At 40.2% G+C, this 25,123-nt stretch overlaps 2 protein-coding genes across 8 annotated transcripts in view; both read right to left on the bottom strand.

The window, feature by feature from the left end:
- Positions 1 to 17,792, bottom strand: SLC71A1 (solute carrier family 71 member 1). 3 transcript variants are annotated; one of them, XM_085512174.1, is made up of 12 exons: positions 13,821 to 17,792; positions 8,293 to 8,388; positions 7,676 to 7,738; positions 6,999 to 7,126; positions 5,498 to 5,612; positions 4,536 to 4,754; positions 4,260 to 4,373; positions 3,754 to 3,825; positions 3,224 to 3,336; positions 2,958 to 3,055; positions 2,435 to 2,598; positions 1 to 1,338 (listed from the first exon to the last, which is right to left on the bottom strand). In XM_085512174.1, exons 3-12 carry the CDS (start codon positions 7,700 to 7,702, stop codon positions 1,132 to 1,134), a joined length of 1,257 nt encoding a protein of 418 aa, XP_085368300.1. In that variant the 5' UTR covers positions 7,703 to 7,738; positions 8,293 to 8,388; positions 13,821 to 17,792; the 3' UTR covers positions 1 to 1,131. The 3 variants fall into 3 exon arrangements, with proteins under 3 accessions (XP_085368300.1, XP_015725658.2, XP_085368299.1); XM_015870172.2 differs by lacking the exon at positions 13,821 to 17,792 and adding an exon at positions 11,942 to 12,166; XM_085512173.1 differs by lacking the exon at positions 13,821 to 17,792 and adding an exon at positions 11,157 to 11,924.
- Positions 16,776 to 25,123, bottom strand: part of SLC35A3 (solute carrier family 35 member A3) — a 15,726-nt gene continuing 7,378 nt past the window's right edge. For all 5 annotated transcript variants that reach the window (XM_015870168.2, XM_015870167.3, XM_015870169.3 and 2 more), the window contains exons 2-8: positions 23,469 to 23,673; positions 22,283 to 22,437; positions 22,079 to 22,201; positions 21,029 to 21,200; positions 19,611 to 19,729; positions 18,992 to 19,125; positions 16,776 to 17,889 (exon numbers count right to left, since the gene is read on the bottom strand). In XM_015870168.2, the coding sequence (XP_015725654.1) occupies positions 17,799 to 17,889; positions 18,992 to 19,125; positions 19,611 to 19,729; positions 21,029 to 21,200; positions 22,079 to 22,201; positions 22,283 to 22,437; positions 23,469 to 23,655 (981 nt within the window). In that variant the 5' untranslated portion in view covers positions 23,656 to 23,673 and the 3' untranslated portion in view covers positions 16,776 to 17,798. The remainder of the gene's footprint in view (positions 17,890 to 18,991; positions 19,126 to 19,610; positions 19,730 to 21,028; positions 21,201 to 22,078; positions 22,202 to 22,282; positions 22,438 to 23,468; positions 23,674 to 25,123) is intronic.

The following is a 25,123-nucleotide window of genomic DNA, read 5'->3' on the forward strand; positions in this document are numbered from 1 at the left end:
TTCATTAAAATATTCAGCTTTATTAACAGTATATTTACATATTTATTCCTGCTCTTGGTCAACCATGGTGAATGTTCATAGGTAAAAAAGCATTAAGCAATAACCACAAGATGAAAATGCTTTAAACCTATACAATACTTTATACACAAATTTTATACAAAGGAACACTTAAATAATACAACCGGACACAAAAATATACACTTTTAGAGAAACTCACATCTGTCATTGTATAAAGCTTTCTTCTGTACTAAGGGGTCCTGAAAATGTAGGACTAAAACACCAGCTCTGTAACGTCAAAGGGTCACTGCGGCAGTCCTCAAAGGCCACTATATGGAGCACACCGCCATGTTCAAGGCTATCAGCTTATAGTTCAGTCTGTGTTCAAGTTTTGAGGTCCTTGTATGATTACGCAATCATCAGAAATATAGTGGTATAATAAACAGTATTTATGAAAGCAGAGTTTTAGAGCCCGTAATAAAATCTGTAGGCTCAAAACACCCACCTAATATTTAAACAAATGTCTGATACTACCATTTGTTCAAAAATAGAGTAAATGCACTTACATAAAAATAACTTTTACTGTTCAGCAAGCGTGCCTGTATTTCTTATATTAGTACAAACTTTAAAAAAACAAAAAGAACCACCAAGTCCACCTATACGACTGTTAAAAGAAATGATAGCAGTTCACCTGTCCCTACTTGAGTACATTTACATTAAGGCTTCGAATCATCTGACCCAAGATTTTACAACATTAAAATGAATGGGTCCACACGGATGCTTGTATGTCTCATTGAGACTCAGCATGAGAATTAAAGCTCACCACCTTAAGGAAACAGAAGGACACATGCTCAGACCTTGACTAGATTCTTTTGTCTCCCAACTAGAATGTAAAGTTTAGTCGTAACAGTATTTCATGGCAAGAGATAAATACTGAACTCTTCTTTAAGAAAGAAAAAGCATATTATTGATATAATGGCAACATCTTTGGAATTCTTTTTAATTCCTATGAATTTCATGCAGAAAGATCATTCTTAAGATTACCTTAAGAAATTGTTTTCGATGGAAGTGGAATGAACGCGTATCCCAAACTGCTGATGAAAAATGCCTAAAAAGTCTCCCTAGATGTTTGTGTCATACATTGGTGTCCTGCAGTAACGGTTCTTTAGCTTCGGCAGGAGCCTGTGGGCTGTGGGGATGCCCGTGGCTGCCACAGTGCTTCTTCCAATTGCTGGATCGTACGGTGAGGTTGGTGTGTTCGGGGATAAACAAGGCAACAAGCAGCGCCAGCAGCACAGAGCACGCCCCAAACAGGAACGGGGGGCCAGGAATTATAGAATTCTGCAAAAAACAGCGTCAACACAAAATATTTATTAAGCCTTTGCATGTATTAACGTACTAAGATTAGTAATTATGTTAGTAATAATGTACTAAATTAGTACTAAAATTAGTAATGTATTAAGATGGCTAAACTGCAGACATTTCATATGTGGAAAGAACAGCTTTTTCTTGCTACACTTGGCAAGATGTCACCTGCCTCCAAGCAGAATCCTTTAGGAGAAACCTGGGCAGATGAAGCCTTAGACGTAGGAGAGGGAACACGTGCTGCTTACTGCTGCTTGCTGATTTCCTTTCCTAAAGCAAGTTTTGTTCAACAAAATAACACGCCAGCTGCAGGCTGATTTTCCGTGCCTTTGTGCATCTGAAGCTGGACATGAGCTTGCAGAGCATGCTCCTAGTGAGGCAGCAGGACACATTCACATCCAGCATCTTCTCTCTGCTGACCTTTTCCTCTCTACGTGCCATTTGCCATCTAGAACTAAAACAGGTGGCAATGCAGGCACACAGTGCAATTGATTGCAAGTATTGCAGAACAAGTTCTTCTGCAGCCTGAACAGTGAGCGTTTTCACAGTCATTCACTTTCATTGCCATCAACAGACAGCACAATCTTAGGAAAACACCATTAACAAATAGAAGTACCAAAGAAAAACAAAGGTTTTGCTCTAAAATTGACCAGTTAGTGAGACAGAGCCAGACAGCACTGAATCTAACAGCTGAAAATAAGCATTGCCTTATCCTGCTGCAGCCAGTGCAGTCAGCTGCTCTAAATTCTTACCATCAGTTAATAAAGGGCCTGGCAGAAATAAGGGAACACAGCAACTAATGCACCACATGTGACAAGAAAATACAACACTAGCAAACTGCACAGGAGCTTGTACCTATTAGTCTGTTCTCCTTCTCTTTATAAGGGCGTTATCTGTTGCCTATTAGTTGGATCTCTTTAAAAGAGAAGTTAAACCACAGCATCTATCTAGTTAAAAAAAAAAAAGCTCTGTGAGAATGATTGAAGCAGCTCTTTTTACACTCTTTGTTTCCATTAGCATGATGAAACGTAGCACAGCATCATGCTCAAGAACCAGTTCTGTAAAAGAATACCTGCTGTAAGTGGTATTGTGAGACCACCGTACTTCCTGATGGCGATTCAGGCATAGGGAGTTCATTCAGTTCAACGTGAAATATGTAGAATATAAAGCCATAAAGTGCAGGTCCCAAACCATTACATAGGCCTCGTATTCCTGTTATCATCCCTTGAACGACACCTGAGAATGACAACATACACTGTCATGTATTTATATTCATACACACACACAAACACTGACTCCTAATTGTTATCAGTCTCGTACAGCAGAGGAGGTGCTGGACAGCAGAGCTAACCTGCATCAAAGTAATGAAAATAAAGAGCATGTCAGTGCTAAATATTTTTCTTTATTGGGATTTGTTCATATTCTGCCTCTGGGAAGGACCTGACGCACACAGTGCAGCTTTAACACAGCTTGGATCTGTATCATTTCTGACCTATGCTCAGTGCATGGGCTACCACGATAACGGCTGACTCGCTAGATACGTCTGGCTTCATAGATTTCTTTGACTGGAATTAGTGTGGTTTGGGAACACTTACCTTGTTGGTCAGCATCAGCAGTTCGTGAAACCAGCGCACTCACAGCTGGGAAAGTAATACTGGACATGGCCGCAACAGCTCCTGCTGCCCACATCATCCTGCAGAAAATAAAGGCGCTGAGTAACTACTGCACAGGGACAGAGCCTGCAGATGGAACGTGGGGCTGTGAATCCATGCACACACAAATGTAAGTGTCTCTCCCGGATAAATAATAAAATGCAGAAAAGCACCACATTAACTCAGATGTTAAAATAAAACGTACGTACCAGGGTTCGGATCCAAAGCCGTACCACGCAAGCTGCAGTATTTGAAATCCTAGGCCCAGAAGGATGGTGTTTTTATTTCCAATGGACCGCATAAGTAAACTCAAAACTACTGTCTGATAGAGCAGGGGAAAACGTACAAGAAAACAAAAATAACATTTTATTCTAAATGTTAAATACATGCAAATCAATTAATGAATTAAAAAAGCAAAGGCCAAAAGCAGTATTTGCCAGGGAGCCTTGTCTCTACCAAAACCATCAATTAGAATCACTTAGCAAGTAATATAAGTTGTCACCCTTTCTCTACACAAAAGGATTTTGTTATCCCAACACAAAGCACTTGGCACATAATGACCTACACTCTTATCTGGCAAGCCATCATCTAAGTAAGTCAGTTAAAGTAGGAGTGTTAATCAACTGTTAGAAGCCTAGAAGAACAGCTACAGAAAAGGTGGGTGATATTTCTGGGCCCACAGCATTACAGGAGCTCTCCATTGCACCTGGCTCTTCCCAAGTCACTCGCAGTGACTCACCTGTGCAATAATGGAAAGAATTCCAAGCACTGCGATAAATGCTGTAACGCTTTCAGATGAAAATCCCATTATCTGTGTATATAAAAAACAATTTGATTATTCAGTGTGAAGTGCGCGTCACGTCACACAGATCAGTGTGAGAACAGTCAGTGCAGAACACTGACATTACTCAACTCCAGCCGAACTTAATTCTTTTTTCCACCCAATAAAGTATAAAAACCAAGAGGGAACCAACACATCCAGTGAATGGTTCTCACGTCATTAACAAAGTGGTCTAACGAGTCGACTTCATAATCCAGGAATCACATAATAACAAAACACGTGAAGCAGAACACATTTATTGCTCTGTATTTAAAAGCAAGAGAAATCCCAACTGCAAGAGTACTTAACTGCTGCGAGCTCTTAAACATTACTCAATGCCTGAACCTCCTGTATTAGCCCAGCAGCACTGTAAGCTGCCCGGTAAATGTACTGTCATTCAAATCCATATCAAAATGTGAATTTACCTGTCTGAGGTACAGGAAGAAGCTGGAATATTGACCTGCCTCCGGGAGGTAGGAGAGAAAGACTGTGATGCAGATTAGCAGCACTACTGAGTCCTGGCCAACCTTCTTCAAGGACTGCGGCAAGAAAAAATGTGTTATAAAATATTTGTCATATGCAGAAAAAGCAGACTGATAAAGGGGAGTGAAGGCAGCTCAGCTAAGGCACACAAACATTTGTATTTTCTTAAAAGCTCAGCATTTTCAAATACGAAATGCTCCATTATTTCACTAACTTACTGCAAAAGGGTCCGCCTGCTCCCAGGAAATGGGTGCTCCCCAGGACGCCGGCCTCATCTTCTCTGGCAGGGATTCTGGTACAGCAACAAGAATAAAACAAATGTCCAACAAGGCTATTGCCGTAGCCAGGACCACAACCAAGCTGTCCCCATAGACTCGACCAAGGTAGGCACCGAGAGCAGGGCTGGTAACGAGGCTTGCTGCAAAGGTTGCTGAAACCTGAAACAAAGAGCAGTCGGTGAGGGTGTCAGCCATGAAATTCAGAAGGGTTATTACTCACTTCTGATTTTCAGAACCCTGCCCATTTCATCAGGTAGAGATTAAGGGTATCATTCTCCCCTGCTCTGTGCAGTATGTATTTCTGACAGAGTTTTTGAAGAAGATGATTTTCTGGCCAACTGGACAGCGGTGTGAAGCTCGTGGCACTCTCAGACGTTCTGACATAGAGGTTTAATTAAATATACAGCTGCCTGCTGCTATCTTTGGGAAGCTGTGCTTCATATTGGTGAGATAGTAGTATTTCAATTTAAAAAGTCTACTAAAAATACCCACATTCAAGGGCATGTTAAATTTCATGTGCTGCTTAACCCAGCTCGTTATAATGGAACTTTGCAGAGCAGCTCCCAGTTACCTTGTTATCCACAGTTATCCTTGTGGAAAATGTCACACTTTAAACTTTCTCAGAACCCCTCAAACCCTGATGCAAACACACAGGACGAAGTGATTCAGCTCCTCACCCCCTGCGTTCAGCAACCCCTGCTCAGTATCGTCATTGATTCTGTAGCTTGATGCAAGAAATGATTCCGCTAATCCATAATGTATCTAACCCTACTGCGGGCTGAAACTGACTTGCCAAAGAAGGACTAAAAATTGCACTTTAAAATCTTTACGGACTGAAGTGTCAAGTTCTGAATACAACACAAACAGAGCAAAAAAACCACCAAACAAAAAGGCAACCATACCGAACCATAGGCCATGCTTCTTTCATGTTCTTGGGTTATGTCTGCTACATACGCGAAAACCACAGAGAACGTCACAGCGAAAACTCCAGAGACAGATATAACAGCGAAGTACCACCTGAAAACATTGCAAAAATGTAAGTAAATAATCAGAACAGCTACATAGGAGCAACAAGTCTGACATCCAAGTACAACAGAATCTGCCTTCTCCATCTTTTCCTGACAAACCCTCCAATGGACTCACAGCAGTCGCACAGTTTATACGGCTGCACAACTTCTGCGTGCCCCGACCATAAGCAGCAAAACTTTGCAATACGAACAAAAAGTTGTTGTGAGTGAGCTTTTGAAGGAACTAGATGCTGATGCCAATAACCAAAAACAAGTAAAGAACACGAGTATTGTGAGGACTTGGGCGCTGGGAGATCTCAACATTAGCTTTATCTTTATGCTAGACATGGTAGGATGTCATTAGAAACAATAAAGGACCCTTTGAAACAAGCTACCCCCGGGGAAGGGATGAAGTAGCCATGAAGAATCCGTGTGACCAGAGAGTAGAACTGAAAAGGGGTACGGAGCTACCTGAATAGTTGCCTCTGCCCTGCGTCACTGCAGTCTGTTAGTGCAGCTACACCCTGAGGTACAGCACGCGGGGAGTCCAACAACACTGAGCATTCAGACTCATGCACTACCTGCAGAATGTACGGGCCAGATAAGAGCTTACTGAACTTGCAGATGGTGTGAAAGCTGATGGGTTTTTAAACTAAAGAAGCAGAAGTACAAAACTGCAGTAAAATTTCAGTTTACAAACAGTTACTTCATGCATAAGTTTTCCTTCCTTCTAGTTAGTTAATTTTACAATTACGTGGCCACAACAGTGACAATAGTAAGCAGTGGCTCAGCAGGGCGGCAGCTCACACCGGCTACTTCAGTTTGCAAAGTCAGGGGAAGTGAGTCAGTGTCCTCCTGGGACTGGGCGACCCACCTGGTGGGTGAGGGCAAGGCTGTTAATGTGGTCTGCCTAGACACACGCTGACACAGTGTTCTCCTGGGGAAGCTTGCAGCCCATGGCCTGGACAGATACACCCTTTGTGGTGTGAAGAACCAGCTGAAGGACTGGGCACAGAGTGTGGTGCCAAATGGAGTCACATCCAGCTGCATGTGAGCCAGCAGTGTGCCCAGGTGCAGTCAGCACCAACATGGAGGTGATGGTCCCGCTGTGCTCAGCATGGGTGAAGCCGCACTGAGTACTGTGTTCAATTTTGGGACCCTCCCTACAAGAAAGACACTGAGGCCCTGGAGTGTGTTCAGAGAAGGGCAACAAAGTGGCAGGCAGACAGCTGGATTAGACGATCTTAAAAGTTTCTTTTCCAGCCTTAATGATGCTATAATAGAAAAGCCTTAATGTCACATTAAGCCCAAACAATATCTTGTCAACAATATTACAAACAAGCATTACATAATAACCTATACAAGGAGCCAATCAAACGTGAAAGGATTTACTAACCATGGGCTGATCTTCATTAGTGGTATTGGTGCACAGGTGAAAAACACTGTTAGCAGCAGGAAGGACTTTCGTCCCCACACATCAGACAGGGCACCTATGAGTGGGGCACTGAGGAATGATAATAAGCCCTAAGTGAAACAAAACATTTCAGTTAGAACTGAGTGCTTACAATCGTGACAGCCATCCATACTGCAAACTGACGGGGGAGCAGGCTCTCTTTCTACTAAAATTAACACTACGGTGCAGCACAAAGGCAGCATGGTCAAGCACTGCTACACTGTTCCATGGTTGCTAACATGGAAGTTGATTTTTAGTATCTAAACTACACAAAACTCAAGGCAGATGATCCATCAATACAAGCAGTCCGGAATTCACATGAACGTAACTGAAAATACCCAAGAGGAGCATCAAGCCTTAAGACCATGTGTGTCATTTGGGATTAGTCAACGATTTTATTTAGTTGGTGAATTCAGACAAGGTAGACAAACCAAACACACAAAGTAGCACCACAAGTCAAATGATACATAGTAGCTTTGTTGGCAATACTTTATTCTCACATTCTATTTATACTATTAAAGCTACACTGAAAAATCTCGGATGTTTCTCTCATTGGATGCAGCCATTTCTAAACCCCCCCCCATCATTCACCTGAAATTGTCATTATTCTGTCAGCCTACCTTTACGCCTTGAATTAAACCATTCATTAGAAACGTGTGCTTTGGGAAGGTCTCGTGCAAAACCTGGAAAAGAAATGTGAACACTGTTGTTTCCACAATATTACCAACAAATAGTGCTCATTGTGCATCTACTTTCTGCAGTGCGGCACACCCACAGCACTTCCTGTTTTCGTGGATTACAGAGTGAGATTTTTAACTGTAAAACAGCCAAAATTATGCAGAATTAATCCACACAAAACAAAGATATTTATTGAAATTCACAGAAAGAATACTGCAAATACATTAAATCAGTCACCTCAGATAAGCACAATGTATCGAAGGGGGAAATAGCTAAGGAGGCTCCTTCCCCATTATTGCTTTGCAAGGAACAGCAGAGCAAATTCATGACAAAAGTGGCCTTTAGAATGAATGCTTTGTGGATATTCACTGCCCATCACCGGTATTAAATATGGTGGAGCCTCCCTTTCAGCAGCAGGTAAGGTCTATCTGTATTCTTTTCACTTGCACAACAGAGCAGCTCAATGATGCACAAATTTCATTAAATTCAGGTATTAAAAGCCTTTGCAGTAATCACCCCATTCCCAAACAGCAAGAAAGAACTTAAGCACATCACTCACCACCAGAGTGGGTGCTGTCAGGAGTCCCCAGGCAAAAAACTCCAAAAATATCACTATCAAAGCGTGGTAGACACTAGGTGAGCCTATTCCTTGAGGCTAAAACAAGAGGAAAAACAGGTTGTTAAAGCATCTGACAAGCTGCCACAGTCACAAGAAATGCATCCGTGCACTGTAAACAGAAGGGTTAGGAAACGAAACGGAACTCAGAACATCTCAGAGTCAGAAGAGTTGCTCAACCTTATGTGCTGAAGTGCCCGAATGCTTTGTGGAGTACAAGGTGCGCTCTCACCTCAGAGAGAAAAATCAACCACTTACACTGCCAGTCTGGGAGACAAGGATGATACTGAAAGCAGCAGCACTCTCTGAAGGATGACTTTTTCTTCTTCCTTGAGAAAAACATTTGAGCCCAAGCAATGCTGCATGGAAATCTAGTTTTCATGATTTCAGAACATGGTAACTTAAAACGCAGCCTCAACATCCACTGTCCCAGCTTCACATAAGGACGCGCTGCTGGCAGAGAGGCACTGACCTGATGAGACTCAGCACTTGTACTGAGCAAACAGCACCCACAGCCCTTGGTTCCCTTCTGTAGGAGGCTGAGGGGACCTCAGCAACAGTGTCTGATGGGAGGAAGGAAAGATGACAAGATGACACATCCTGGTGTTGTCATATGTGCTCAATGACGAGACTAGAGACACCAACTTAAATACAGGAAATTGGACTTAAACTTGACACAAAGTGGAGACGGGTCACCTCGTGAGGCTGTGGATCCTGAACCCAGCACAGACGGACTCATTGCAGCACACACTGCTCCAGTAAGTCTGGCTGCAGCAAGTAGTGGGTAGGTGAGTTAGAAATCATTGGAGGCACCATCCAACCTCAGGTGCTGTACCATTTTAAGCTCCAGCTAGGTAACATTAGTCTAAATACAAAATGTAAATGAGTTACATCCAGCTTTTCCTTCTGGATTCCAATTCCTCAACAGAAAAAAATATAAACCTTCTAAACTATAAGAAATAAATACAGAAAGTCACACGGACCATTCACCCCTACAGCTAAAAAAGACCACAGTTTTAAAAAGTAACTGTGTCAATACTCTGAAGGTAAGACACAACAGTCCCTTCGCATTGTGCCATTTCTCTTTCCCGAGCCCTCTTCATTCAGTGTTCACACAGATCCCTCTGCTATTTGTTCAGTCTTATTCTCTTTCTGCAGTAAATTAAGTCTTCAGTACCTATGAAGGTGGCTGTAATTATCTCACCCTCCAACCATTCTTTGCCCTTTCCACCCACAATCCTTATTTTAGTTTTGGATTAACATTTCCTGCTGCTCTGTGCAAACCATGGGTAACAATCTCAGCTGGGTGCCTCAGCCTGCTGTAGGAAGTCAGCTTCACTCTCATCTTCCTTGGGTTGCTTTCAAGTTGCCACATCTCCCCACCAGTTCCCACGTGCTGTAACAAACCACTCCGTCCTCCCAGACACCACAGGTCACACCTCTCCCCACTCTGTCAAAGCGGCGCCCATCACACCTTGCCATCATGGTGGCAGAAACAAACTGTATCCGTATACCTGCATTAAACTGCCTTTCATTTCCACTGCCAGTGCCCACTTCTCATGGGTACTGCTCATAGTTCCTACCTACAAAACCAGATGCAATCTACTCACATCTAAATGAGGTGTAACTCCTAATTTGTTTAACGAGTACTTAAAAAAATGCATAATCTTATTCCAGGTGAATTCCAGTAGGTTGTAAGGGAAGGCAGAATTAGGAATAGCAAGCAACCCACACAACCAGTGTTACCGCCTCTCCTTTTGGTCAGCCTGACAACAGACACCATCACACGCTGCTTTCTGTGATACAGCTACTGAACTGCAAACACTAACACAGAAATACCAGCAGCAGTTCTATGGAAAACTGCTGGCACAGTCATCCGTGCCAATGAAATGCTGAGACTACTTGTAACAGTATGTAGTCAGCCACAGCGTGCTTCCTCCACAGATCTTAATCTAGTTCAGCTAAGATGATGGAGGGAAACAAATTGAATTAGCAGCACCACAAGCTTAATGCCTGAGGAAGAACCATCCTATGTTGAGTACCAGGAGCTGAACACGGCACTAACTCCATCCAGGGCTCAGGACAGAAGCACTGGCTGAGGGCTGGCCCCACACCAGGTGCAGGCACCCAACTGGGCTGGCAGGTGCTGGCAGCAGGATGAGCTCTGTGGGAATGGGCAAGAGGGACACGCTGTGTGCCAGGAGCACAGCAGACAGAGCCCGTGGTGCCTGAACCAGCTGAGTTTATAAAGCCTCTGTATAAGCAATAAAGTGGTAAGCACCAAAATACAGCAATAATCAAACATACACCCAAACCTATCCGTGCCAGGGAAGCGTTAAGAGGGGCAGAAGCAGCAGGAGGGAGAGGCTGGGGGCAGCGTGGCTCCGCTCTGCACAGGGGCCAGGGCACAACCAGTGAGAGCACAAGCAGCACTATGTGCTGCCCCAGCACCTCACGGCAGGACCAGCGTGACCTGCAGGTTCCAGTGTGACCTGGGAGAGGTTCCACAGCAGCACTCTGTGGGTTCTTCCCCTTTTTCTTATTTTTTTTTTTTAATCCCTCTCCTTCAACATCAAGATCAGCACAGAAGTGACAATAAATTAAGTTCCTCATCCATAAACTATCTACCCCACGACAGTGTCTCATTAAGCAGCCGCATACCCTCACAGGCAAGAGTCACTGAGTTTTCTTTGATGTGAAGCAGCTTCAAAATAAACCAGTGAGGCTGGAAACTGTCCACTCAGATGCCGGATTAATGACTGGTTTGCTAAACGCACACATACAAGACACAAGCCCTTTTCATTTACCTGTTTCCCATCACGTCCCATAGCACATTGGGCAGACAAAGAAACCAGGAAGGCTGGGCGCAGAAGAGCAGACAGGATGTTCCAGCAGTGAACAACAATGGCAATCCAGGCTTAATCAAGTGCTTGCAGGCAGTACAAAGATGTTGTACGAGGTAACTTGAAAGTTTTAACATTGCACCAACCCTTTACTGTCTCTAAGCAAATATTAGTTGAAAGATGAAGGGCGCTTTGAAACACACTGTATCTTAATCAGTGACTGACGGGTTAAGAGTGAATTCACTCCGAAGCACGTTATTATGTAACAACAGCCCCTCTGCTCCTACTGAAAGGCACTTACAGCTCTGCACAGTAACGTGCACAAACACCACAACACCTGCCCTCACTCCAGCACTTCCACGCGGAGTAAGCGAAGGCCCCGAGGGGCCGATACATCTCAGCGTTTAAGACTTTCTTGAAATAACACCGTATTAGAAGAACATACATCCAACGTACAGCATCGCACGGCAAAAAAGAACATCCACAGGCGACACTGTGTCGTTAACAACAGCACTGACAGATCAGGTGCCGCAGCTCCCCAGGCGGCTCCTGGCCGTCCAGGCCGTTCCTCACGCGGAGGCCGCACCGAGGGAAGCCCGGCTCAACCCGAAATCGGGGCCCGGCCTCACGGCGGCTCCGGCCGCGGCTCGCACCGCGCGGGCCCCTCTGGTCAGCCCTTCACCTCTGGTCAGCCCTTCTCTTCAGCCCCCCCACAACCCCCGCCGCCCTCCGGCCCCGCCCGGCCTCACCGTCCCTCCGTCCTTAATGATGATCTTCTTGGCCAGCATGATGCTCCGATTCACGGCGCGTTTCTTCTTCTTCCCCCCCTGGCTCATTTTACCATCCTCCCCGGGAGGGAGCGGGGGCAGCTCGGTCCCTCCCCACAGCCGGCCCTGCCCGTCCCCCCCCTCACGGCCGCCGCCTCCCCTCAGGCACACGCCGCCATCTTGGCCCGCAGCCCCCGCGCAGCCGCCGCCGCGCATCACGCGATCGCCCCATTGGTCGGCAGCGATCACGTGAGCGGAGCGCACCACCAGCTGCAGCTGCTCAGTCCCCATCCCACTGTGCTCTCCATGTTCTTCCATGGAGCGTTTCCACAGTCCATCCTCCACCCCTATTTCCACATATTGATATCCCCAGCTCCTATGACAGCCTGGTTTCTCTCTAAACCCACATTCCCGTCCTTAACAGCGGCCCGTTACAGCACAGCAGTGTTACGTCAGCAAAGGGCTGCAAATCACCTGCCACCTAAGCTCATCTGGGCTTAAGAGAAACCATTAGCCTTGAGATAAAGCATCATAATGCAGCTTTTATCTTGGTCAGTCACGAAGCAAAGCCCTCCTCAGGCCCATGGATTTACTGTGGTCTCCCTTGGAGACACAGGCAAGCAGCAATCCAGACCGAAATGCACAGAGCAGAATTACTGGGCTACCCATGGAGAGACTGCTATTATCAGACTGCTATTATCAGACTGCTATTATCAGACTGCTATTATCAGTGCTTTGTTACACGTCTTAATTAAATTATGTCAAGTATGTGACAATTCAGAGGAAACATCCCATTCTCCACGGTTTCTCCGTAGGGATCTGAGATTTTGGCATGGCTCCTCACAAAGAGCACTGCCACATTTTGGTGGGCATGTCACATGCAAACATGCATCATACGGAAGGAATTAAAGGTTAAAAGACATTTTGTGACTATGCTGATTAAACAGCTGTTTTTTCATCATACTTGTAATTAGACCATCCTCTGTTATCCATGTCATTATCCACAAATAAATGCATATGAAGAGAAACACCTAGTTTGCTTATATAGACTGAGAATTCCTAGTTTTAGAATGAGCTTCAGATAAATACGACTTGCTTTTGCTGTTGTGAATTGCAGCCAGCCACATACCTTCAAACTGCAAACTCCACTTTCCTACGTAAGTCCTGACACAACTTGCTCTACCACGATTTAACTGAGACAAACTCCTGACAAGCATTTAATTTCCTGAGGAAAAGAAGCAAAAGTTTTGACTGTGACATCTGAACACTTGCACTGTACTGTTCAGCCTTTCATACAAAGTAGGAAACTGCTGGGAAACACCATATATTAGAATTGTATTCAACACAGAAAAAAAAATCCTAGCTCTACCCTAAAAATTTTGCTACAAAGTTTGAATGCACAATTTATATTTGGGTTCATATATTTAAAACTTCATTTAAAATACATTGACATTAAAAAAAAAACTTAAGAAATCTAATAGGGTTACTTATAGCAACAAGGACATGTTTAGCACATAAGCCATTCTTGCTCAGCTACCAATTGCCATGGAAATGAGAATGGAAGACTACAGGCACCAATTTTACGGCCAAATTTTACTCTTGGATGTAAATTCGTAGCAGTCAGTCAATAATGAGCACTGAGCTGCAGCTCAGGAGAGACTGCTTTCTGCTCCTGCAGAGTTATAAATTCACCTAGCAGGAAATAATTAGGCAAAGGTATAAATTTAACTGAACAGGAAATTTGGGTTCTCAGTAACTGGAGCAGAAGTTATCATCTAATTTATCCCACTTATTTTTTCTGCATTTTTTTTCTACTAAAAAACCCTCATTCTAGATATCTAAAATTATATAGTGAGCTCACCTGGAAAGAGAAGAACTCTTTAGTTCAAATAACTTCCTGTAGGGAAGAAAAAAAATCAGCATTAAAAATGCACACAACAATAAAAGCCAAAGGGTACACTTGGACTTTTTTACAGTCCCAGAGATACGATGTAACACCACGCTATAGGTAAACACACCTGTCTGTGTACACACACACAGCTACCCTGATAAAATGATCTCATTCTTACAAAAGGAAGGAAACAATCATCCATCTCCCTCATAATATCCAGCAAGAAACACACGGTGAGTAACAACTTCAAATCTGTAAGTGGCAATTGCTTATACACAACAGAACATACATGGTGATAAGGAAACACATTAAAACATGAAAGTTACTGACAACAAAAACTGTAAGAAATGCAAAGTCTCATTTATCAATGTTAAAACAATTTAACAAACTCTATTACAGTTGCTCAAATTACAGCCATAAAACGAAGTCAGGAACACAAAATGATCATATGCTCTTAAAAATCTGAAAAAGGACCACATGAGTAACTGAAATGTAAGTATATGCTAACAAAACATCATCATTTCTTTGAGAACAAAAGTAAAACAAACATCTTAAAAAGTTAAAGTATAAACAGGTATTATCTTGTACAAGTGTTGTTGCAGTTTGTCTAAACAAAGGACTTTCAAAAAGCTGTAGTTATCAGAGTTCTTTGAGACAAGGATCACTGGGCACTTGTGGACAGCACAAAAATACAAAATTTAAAGGAAAGTCTGTCTTACCGTGTTAGATTTAAGAGTTTTCACCACTGAACTGATGATTTGTTTTGCTTTGAACAAAGTTTTAATAGCTTACTGGTATTTCACCATTTATCACGTATCCCAGAGACTAAAACAAACAAACCAACACAACCCTACTAAGCATCCCAGTATTCAATAAATACTAGTGATCCTATTATGTAAGCCTTTAAAAAAAAGACATATTTCAAATTACGCAAATAAATACCTAGCTATAACTTTATAAATATTTAAATAAAATCCTGTTGATTGTGGATTAAATTCCTAAATATACAGCTAAACTACAAATTCCGTTGCCTTAAATTCAGAATCACAGATCAGAAAGATCTTTTTTCTTCAGATCCAAAGCATCCCAAAGGGAAAAAAACACTTATGCTCTCAAACTGATTGCTTTCTGTAACAGTTGCAATCTTCCTCAAACCCTTCATCACAAGAAGCAGCGCCATCCCTCTCTCCTGGATAATGCTTTTTAACCTGTAGGGCCTCCAGGCTCTGTAAACAGCTGAGGAAAGGCAGCGAAAACTAAAAACTCTTATTTCCTTTACTGTCAGAAACATGTTAAGAGATTTACACTTCTGCTAGAAAACATAATGGACTGGAAACTGACGGTCCTTTATCTACCCACAGAAGTTACTGATCCCTAATACAGCACATTCACGATTTTCCAAGGCTGTAAGATGACATCTATTCAAAAGCAAAGATCACATATTCCTGTTATTTCCTAAAAGCTTAAAGACCAACTTGATGCTCCTGATATATTAAAACCGTGTCATCGTTTGGCCTATTTGGTCCCTTTCTATGCATTTGGTTTTACATTCTTAACCTGCTTCTCCTGATTTTTGAGAAACTCCTCAACAAAGTATCCTATTATATGGCCTGAGCATTTCCACTACTGTGATTTGTGATTCATGAAATCAAAAGTATTACCACTGCGTAGGCCAAACATTACTACAAGACTCATCAAATCATTTCAGTCACACATACCTCCCGTTCTGCACTAAGCAATGCTGTGAACCACTATTCTTTGCATACATCTGACCTCATGCTGCATTTCAGTGGCGAGGTGACTAAATGTCATTTTTCACTTAGGCAGATTGAGCGTTACAGGTGAAACAATAAGATTATAATAGGATGTCAACTTAGGCTCTTGCAGTTATGGCATGCTGGGGTAGACTCACAGCTCAGAAAGCTTAGTCTGCCCTTGGCATAACTCTGAAATTTCTTCACTGGCTTACTCTGATGCTACAGACATAATTCATGTTATCAACAACAAAAGAAAAGACTATGTTTACTTGGCTAATTAGATTTCTTTTTCCTTATTCTTTTACAATATTTAATTAAATATTAATTAAATATGTAATTTAAAATCTCAGAGTCCTCTTAGAGAATCGTCTATTTGCAATCCATGACTGAGTTGCTGTGAAAAACAGACTGAGGTACTTTGGTAAACATTGTGAAACACCTCTCTCTTCACATCATATCCAGCACAGGAAAGAAGTGAGATAGAGCAGAGGGAAAAGGAACAACAGAAACAACAAATGTTTTTAACACTTAGCTGAATGGGAAGGGACTACTGATATGTTACTGATATAATATATACCTTTACATATGTAATGAATAGGTAAGAAGTCACCTACATTTATATCCATTGTGAATAGATCTCCAAAAGCCAAGTGATTTTTAAGCCTTTTCTTTCTTTGTTTACTGTTCTGGCACTGTTTTTGTGTGTTTCTTTCTCAGTTCACTATACACAGGTACTTCAACAAACAAAATGTTCCTAACAGTTGATTCTGCATGTTACTTTGTGATATACATATATATATTTTTTTGGTTGAAAACGAAAGAATAGCATGCTTTTATACTTATCTATTGCACAATTCAGTACTTTTTCATTCTCCTTCCTATTAAAGTAATTCCGCTACTAAACTGAATAGCCCCACAGAATCCATTTGGTCTGTTAGCTCAGGGACTCCCAGAACAAAATTATTATTAATAATAATAATAATAACAACAACAACCCTAATTATGCCATTAAATACAAATGTACTGAGACGGCCTTTGAGAGTTCATGAGTAAACAGGAATTGTAAAAAAAATAAAATAAAATAAAAGCCTCTGTAATAATATACAGTACAGTACACAGATTCATGTAATACAATGGCTCAATCTGGAGCTGTAACAGACAACAACAATGCATTTAAAATGTTTATTATGGGCTGCTTCTTTTTCTTTAATTGCAGGTAAAAAATAAATCCTCAGAGGATATTTAAAGCAACAAAAAAACAAAAAACAAAACAAAAAAAAAAACACAAAAAACCCCCACTACATTCTACTTTAGAAGTTCTACCAATAAGTTGATTTATAATCAATAAAAATAAAAAACAATGAACATTACATCTGAGCAAGCACTCCATTATAACCCACCTCATAGTGCCAGATTACTGCAGCAAACTGTGTCCTGTGCTCAAAGAGTTATTGCATCTGCTGGAACACTACAGGTTATCCTCATGACGGCTGGAGTATCAACACAGACTTCCAGCTTTCATTCTCAGTTTCTCCCTTAGCACACCGGTGAGAACATTAACATTCTTACAATAGCTTTATATAAGCAACAGAACACAGACCTCTGTTATTAAATCAGCCTTCTAAAATATAAAAATATTTGTTATTGTGAAAATGTCTTTCAATCATACTTCGATTTTCATAGTTTTAATAAGGAATACCTAATTAGAACCATCACTTTAGGACTACAATGTGCATTCAGTTGACTTCATGTAAATAGACAAACAGTTAAAAACACGTACTAACATTAAATAGAGTCAAAATTGCAAAAACATACAATCTGACAACGTTGTCATGTGCTCTTTCAAAGAGTGCATAGGACAGAGTGCAGCAGTCAATACAGTAAATTCTTTTGATGCAATCCCAGGTCAAAGCTGTAAACATTCCTAGTTGCAGTTTCTTGGAAACTTTTCATTCATTTCAAGTTTTTGTTAGCGAGTTGCACAGGGCTTTCCCCTGTCATTTTTTCCACCAGTCACAGACAGTATCATCTTCCATCTTTAGCCCCTTTGGCTCAAAACTACTCAAAAATTTCTTCACTAGATTCAGGGTAGTAATCCTCTCCTTGCAGTGCACCATGGCACCTTCCACATGCCATTTTTAGCAAGGCCCCCAGTGTACGATCTTGAGAAGCATGTTGATAAAGAAGTCAGCTATGCCTTAATGGGATTTCCTGCAGGTTTTGGATCATAACCATATAGGAAAGTAGCTGCTATTACAAGGATGGCTCCGAAGAAAAAGACACTGAATAGAATAGGAATGGAAGAAAAAAACCAAAAGTTAGCTGGTTTTAGTTAACAAGATTTTATGCAGTACAGTCAAAGAAAGGACATCAATCCTGTGGGAACATAGGAAGAATAAATCACATTCATCCAATTTTTAATGAAAAATGTCCACGTATTTCTTGTAGAAGAATTCAGGAAAAAGTTGAAATAAAAGATCTGCATCTAGATAAGCAAAGTAACCTATCATTACACTGACATATTCTGGAAATTAAACATATTTTCATAGAATAGCTGTCAAGGTAATCAGACTGATCTTTCATTTCTATTCCTTTTAACTAAAGCTCTATGCAAAATGCAAGCAGAAGCTAAAGAAGTGCAACTACTGGCCACCCAGATATTTTTAACATCTGCTAACACTGTGTATTCTACTTCTGGGTTAAAAGCTTATATCAGAAATAGTTTTATATATTGAATGTGTAGTATATATGATAAATTTATGTTCACTATAAGCAAAATCCTGTTAATACATTTGAATGATCTCTTCTAGAACTGTTTAGAGATTGGATGAAAAGCAGTATAAATAGATCATCATCACTACTGTTGTTCAGTCACAGGTCATCTTGCAATGAGGTGACTTGTGGAAGATATGTCAGTTTAGAAGACAACAAATGAACAAGAGTTTGTTGTTGTAAGAACTTTGTCCCAGTCTTACTCAGAACAGACAGCCAGGGAGAAGCTGGTTTCAAGAGCAGAGCCAAAAACAGTGGAGGGCAGGCATCAGATTTAAAGAGGAATGAGCTGAACAAACCGAGGGAGAGCAGATGAAAAGAAAAGAATATAGACTGGAGGAGAGAGGTTTGTCAAAAGCTGAGATTTGAGATTCAGTACTTCCTTATCTGTGGGGGGTTCTATCTTACAAAAAACTTAATCTTGATTAAGTATACTGCAAAGTTTTAGCAATAGCTATGTTATGAAACTACATTTTTCTGTGGAAGTTGAATCTACCTATCTTATAGGGCTGGCTTAGCTTGTTTTCATTTATTTATTGTTGCTGTTATATCTGATAAGCATTAAGTTTTCAATCACTGCTTTCTTCCATACAAGTGAAAAATAATTCTTACCTTGTAGGAACAAAATCCTGAAGCCAGAAATAGGAGATCAATGTTGAAAGTATAATAGAGAGAGAAGTTGCAAATCCCTTTAAAATGTTGTCTGCGTATTTTATAACGGCAGCAATCACCAGGCCTCCAAGTGCCTGCAAAATATTAAAGTTTGGATTTGCAACATGGTAATCCCACTGAGAGTATCCATGTTAACAGAATAGTCATGTTTTAGAAAAAGCCACAGTCTATGCCTGAAAGTGTTATAGTTTTTTCATGTTATGTCAATCCACTCTATTTCCCAATAAAGAAGTTGTTTATCATACTACCACTATTAAATTTAGCAGAAAACACTTGCACTATACATTTTTAGCTGTAAGGGAAAGGGCACACATGTACTTAAAATATATATATATATTTTAAGCATCACAAATGAGATAATGCTTACATAATTTTACGTTGCACAACAATCACAAACCTGCTCTGAATTTTCCAAGCTTTTCTTTAGAAACTTTTTTTAATAGTGCTGTGTTAGACTTTTGACTGTAGACACCCCAGTAGCTTCACCTACACTCATTAATTTCCCCTGCCACTTACAGAAGGGTAAATCTCCAAATCACAGAAACATAATATATCTTACCTGTAGAACCACAACTATCCAAGTAAGTTTATTATATCCTTGAAAAAATCCATTTTTTGACAGTTGCTCTCCATCATATATATATACACCCATCAGTCCAAATATGCTGCCAAAGAATCCTGGAAGTACAAGATTGATTTAGAAGCTGCAGGTGAAAAAACACGCAGACAAACAGGTTTCCTGTCCTCAAGCACTGCTCACACACATCTAGTTTTAAAATTGGACTGCTACTTGCAATATTCAAATGCAATCAGCATTCACATATCATTTCTTTTAGAAAGCAATTTTCTACACTTATCAGGAATGTTGTCTGTCTCCACTAGAAGTTTTTCATACGCATATCTTTCACTGCTTTCTACTGGAATGAGGTGACCTATCAGTTCAATTAGTTTACTAGCAGAGATGATGTCAAAAGAAGCAACAGAGATGAGATCCAAAAGTTTATAATTTGGTGACTATAGTTTTGTACTGTTAGGTGGGAAATTTTCTGTAACCCCTTCAGGAATGGAAGAGATGGAGACATCTCCTTCCTCTCTGACTGATCTAGGCTCTATTCCTCTCAATTCTGTGAAAAGCTCACCACAATTTTCATTGTGTTTCCTTCCATCTGAAAAGAAGAACATCATTTAGAGTGAAATAAAAACTTCCAGTGTCTTAAGTGAGCAGCTACCTGGCACTCACAGATAGGATACACTGAGGTATTCTTGAAATTAACTCTGCTGCATTAATATCTAGGCTCTGGCAGAACTACTTTGGAAAGAAAAGGCACTCCCTTACTGATGGGTGCACAATAAGTAACAACATTAAAAGTTAAAATGAATGACTGTACATATGTACATACAGTTATTTGGTGATTATTCAGACAACTAAAACAAACTGATCTTTGTACTGAAATAAACATAAATTCATTATTTCTTTATTCACAAACATGCATGCTTTTTTCTTGTATTAAAAATGCCAACCTATAAAAACTGCCTATCTAGACAAGAGAAAAAAAAAATCTCTACTGTAAAATAGGTCTCAAAGCATTTATTTAGGAACATATTTTACTTTAATGTTCCTTGTTTAATGTTGAACACTCCAACAGAAAGAAAAAATACAGAGGAAAGGATACTATAAGTGCTTATTTTAATAATCTGTGCAAAAGACACACGTGATACACCAAATCTGCATAAGATAATAAATATTCTTTAGAACATATTAAGTAAAATTTAATGGACAGATTCCATACAAACTTACAAACATTATAAAAAAGTTAAATCAAGAACTAGGTTGACAGCAGGAAGCAATTCCTAGAATTTTGCATACTACTCAATTATAAAGCACACATGCATACCTTGTTTTTCATATTTTTGCACATTTATCTTAAATCAGAAGGCAGTGTTCCTGCTCTGAGAGGTAACTGAAATTAAACTTACCAAGCTGAATGTTTCGTATCCACACAGACTGCTTAGTTTCCTTTAAAATTTTCTCAAAATAAACGCCTGCAAATCCACTAGAAAAGCATGCTATAAGAACTGCCATCAGGCCTACAAACTGAGATCCTGCTGAATGCTCCTTAGCAGCTGTTGCTTGAGAGTCTGAAGGCCACTGGATATAAAAAGAGTGATTCAAACTTACTGTTAAAATCAAGTCACAACCATTTATAGAAGATATTTTTAAAGCAACAATAGTAATTATTAAATGCAGACAATGTCATGCTAGCAAACTTTTGTATTTTGCATCATAAATACTTCTAAAGAACTGCAAAGACATAACTTTTCTTCAGCACTGACCCTGAATTCCAGCACAACTTACCCTGGTCATTCATTGTCACTGACTTTTAGCACTCATCAGCTGGTTACCTCTTCTATACACAAGTCAGGACACCACTTAGCCCAGATGTATTTAAGGTTAAAATTAACTCTGTTAATTTTTGTCAGGATGTTTTGCTCTTATTTTTAGTGATTAAAATTGGAAAAATACATAAAATTTAATCCTTAGTTTTTCTTTTCATCTTTAGGATTTACAATAAGAATTTCTAGAATACCCTAAAATCCACTAAAAACTCTTAAATAGTCTCTTATCCCACAATCCCTCTAAAAACTACACATTCCTATATCTCCATCACTTGGAAAAGATTTTGATCTTGAAAAAATTCAAGTCAATTTGTCATGCTGAAACCATACATCATAAGGTGAGCAGCAGGACTGTGCTGTCACAGACCTGCGAATCCAAACTGTTAATATCAGAAGCTACAAATACTTTCATAGCTGTTATTTGCAGGCTAGTCCAGAGTCACAAGAACTCAAGAAGAGCTGTTATCTTTTGTGCCTTTGAACTGTTTCTGGTGTCCTCCAGCCATGGCCAGTTGTGGTTTGTAGCTCCTGGCTTTACTCCGGTACCGGTGTGCAGCTGCTACAACCAGGAAGCTGTACTATCAGTATAGAAATGCACGTTCCTTGAGTAAACATTTCACATTTATTTACCTGCACAAACGCCACTCCTGTCATCAAAATTACTAATGACAGCCACTGGTATATACCCAATTTCTTGCTTAACATGGACACAGAAAATAGTGCCGTGGTAAGAATTTTCAGTTGATATGTAACCTAAAAGAACCAGAAACACTTATTACCACATAATTCATGTTTGTCTTTTGAAACTTTCAGAGCAATCCAGATGTACAGTACCTGGTATGTGGCTGCATCTAGGTTTGACAATGCTACATAGAGCAAGTTATTCTGAAGAGTATAAATTCCTGAAGGAATGGCAAGTTTAAGAGTTTCCATGGGCTTATTAAGAATTTCATCATGTAGCACTCTGTTCAGGGTCCGTAAATTGCACTCTACCAAAGAAACACAGAAATAGACTCATGGACTAAATCGAGAAGGGAAGAAAACATAGAGCAACGTTCTGTACTTCAAGATTAACAATTTCCCCCTTTTTATATCTATCACTGCTACCACGAACCCAAAATACTACATAATAGTTGTCTTTCATAAACGTGAAAAATGTGTTGGTGTAGCCTGGAATATCAGAACTAGAACAAGCTCCCCAGGGAACGTGGTTATGGGACTGAGCTTGCTGGAGTTAAGTGTCTGGACAATGCACTCAGATTTATGGTCCGATTTTTGGGTGGTTCTGTGTGGAACCAGGAGTTGGACTTGATGACCCCTGTACGTCTCTTCCAGCTTGGGATATTCTATGATTCTACGTATTATTCAATTGATATTAAAATAAAACTTATTCATAGTCATATTTGAAGCTACTAACTTAAAGAGTACCGCCTACAGTGTGCATGTTTAGGGGCCTACAGAATCATCAATATTTATGAATATGCAATGATATTTTAAAACTGTTGAAAACCTAATGCACATGTCAGAGAACTGGATAAATGCAGTATAAAATGTACTAAATGAGAGTAAATCCTTTTTTTTTTTTTTTTTTTTAAGCTTAAAACATTTCTTTCTGTATTGATGAGATTGCTATTTCCCCTCCTGTACCTGCGTAATTTAGTTATAGGCTTCTACATTATCATTCATGCTTCAGACACGCAGCTTTTCATGTTGCCCTACATTTATTTATAAATTCCTTAAAATATCCGAGCAAAAAAAACAAGCTTCAAGCTGCTAGTAGAAAATTTATTCTTGTACACCTCAGTATGCATAGTTATCTAAAGAGAACTCACTTCAGCAGACACAACATTCTAATGGGTGTGCTGAGAAGTGAAGTATGACTACAGCCTTCCCAAGGCTGTCTCTTTAATGAGAAAGCAAAATGCTTTTTTTGTGAGCCTCTACTCACAGGGCTGCCTTGCAGTTGCCATTACAATACAGCATATTAAAGAAATTACTTGGTGCAAAACTGAACACATACTGCTGTCTTTGTAGACCAGTAGAACACAGGACAAAATCTTCAGAAGTTCAGCAAGAACTACTGCAGTAGAGGACAAGTAACGAGGTCCTTCTTCTTTCAGTGTCCGAGAGTAACGCATTGTCAACACTAAACTTGTGGTCTGAAAAACCAGGATGCCCAAGGAAAGGTACTTTAAATTGGTAGACATTTCTTGATTATTTTCTTCCTGAAATAGAAAACAAGTAAACAAACAAACAACAAATCAGGATTAAAATTTAATACTGCAGATGGGCATTTTCATTTGGAATCAGCATATTAAGTTACCCAGAGACCTCTCCAGCGAAGGTAAACAACCAATGTAATCTGATATTTCAAGAGAAAAAGGAGATTAACACTTGAAAGGCATTTTTAAATACATTATTAGAAAAGGGAAAGCATATCTGGACATTAGATGAGGTGGCAATTACAGATTTTTTATTTTTTTATTTTTAATTTCTCATCTGTAAAAAACAAACACAGACTACTAACACAGTCACCTTTCCAAATACTGGTTTCACAAAATAAACCTTTAAAGTTAATCCAATCACAGATCTCTTTACACAAATGAAGGCTCAGAAGATATCTTTGGAATAAAAAATAAAAAGCCCCTACTGCAGTGCTGCAGAATGCCCAGTATCCCTACAGCAACAAGCCATCCCCAGAATGGAGCGCCTTCTCATTCTTCCAACTCTCCGAAGTTTTTCAGGTTGCAATTTCTGCCTTGACAGATAATATGGCATCACCACAAGACTGAGTCAGGACTGGCCTGACAGGGTTTTCTTTGCACTTTGCTGCCAATTAACACCAAGTTAACACAAGAAACTAAAAGCAATGCTGCTTCTGGAGACACAATATATTACAAGGATATACTACCAGTGCTACTCAGGTATCACCTCCTGCTGTTCTTTATGCACATTAAATATGAAAACAACCCATACACAGAAATGTTCTTCATAAAAAAATTAATAATTACTGCCTTCACTAGCCACTTATTCTGAAAACTATGCACCATTTTTATAATGCCAATGCAGAAGAAAGCAATTAATTTCAAGAAAAGTAGTAACAAGTCAATGCATTGCATGCAGTTCTTATTTTCAGAAGCCCAAAGCTGACATGTGTAGAACATATTGGAGGCTTACGCCAGAGCTGCCTCTGCGAATGTTTTACTCCTACAGGTACACGGAGCTTGTCTCAACTACCTACTTTTGTACCCACTACCGAAGCGTGTGCTCATACCTCCAAGTACTCTGCAGCTGAAACTGACGTGTCTCCTCATTGACACGACTTCTCTAGTTGAACAAGAATTTTATCAGAGATCTGTAGAGCTGCGTTATTCAAATATTCCTGACTGCCCTAACCTGTCCCCAAGCTTCAGGAGAGCTCCAGTCGAGCACTGAAGGTCACAAGAATATCTATATAGCATCAATATTTCAGACAGACTGCAGTTACCTGCCAGCAACTACTGACTGCCAAACCACAGAGATGTGAAGTATACACTCATTATTCTACCACATAAAATCATTTACTTCAGAAATTGTATGGCTGCAAGAATATTTGTGGAAGCTTACTAGCAAAGGAGAAAGAAAAAGATGCCTGGATGCAGAAACAGAGAAAGCAATACGCAATAATTCCCTTAA

Source organism: Coturnix japonica, chromosome 11 (genome assembly GCF_054131305.1).
Source record: "Coturnix japonica strain WE chromosome 11, WE-NBRP24, whole genome shotgun sequence".
In the NCBI taxonomy this organism is placed as follows: domain Eukaryota; kingdom Metazoa; phylum Chordata; class Aves; order Galliformes; family Phasianidae; genus Coturnix; species Coturnix japonica.

Excerpts from the sequence above, each read along its gene's own strand:
- SLC71A1 (XM_015870172.2), bottom strand. The coding sequence starts at position 12,028 with ATGAGCCAGGGGGGGAAGAAGAAGAAACGCGCCGTGAATCGGAGCATC. Across the intron at positions 4,755-5,497 it reads GAAGCATGGCCTATGGTTCG|GTTTCAGCAACCTTTGCAGC; the intron begins GTATGGTTGCCT and ends TCTTTGTTTCAG. Across the intron at positions 4,374-4,535 it reads AGCAGGCGGACCCTTTTGCA|TCCTTGAAGAAGGTTGGCCA; the intron begins GTAAGTTAGTGA and ends TTCTTGCCGCAG.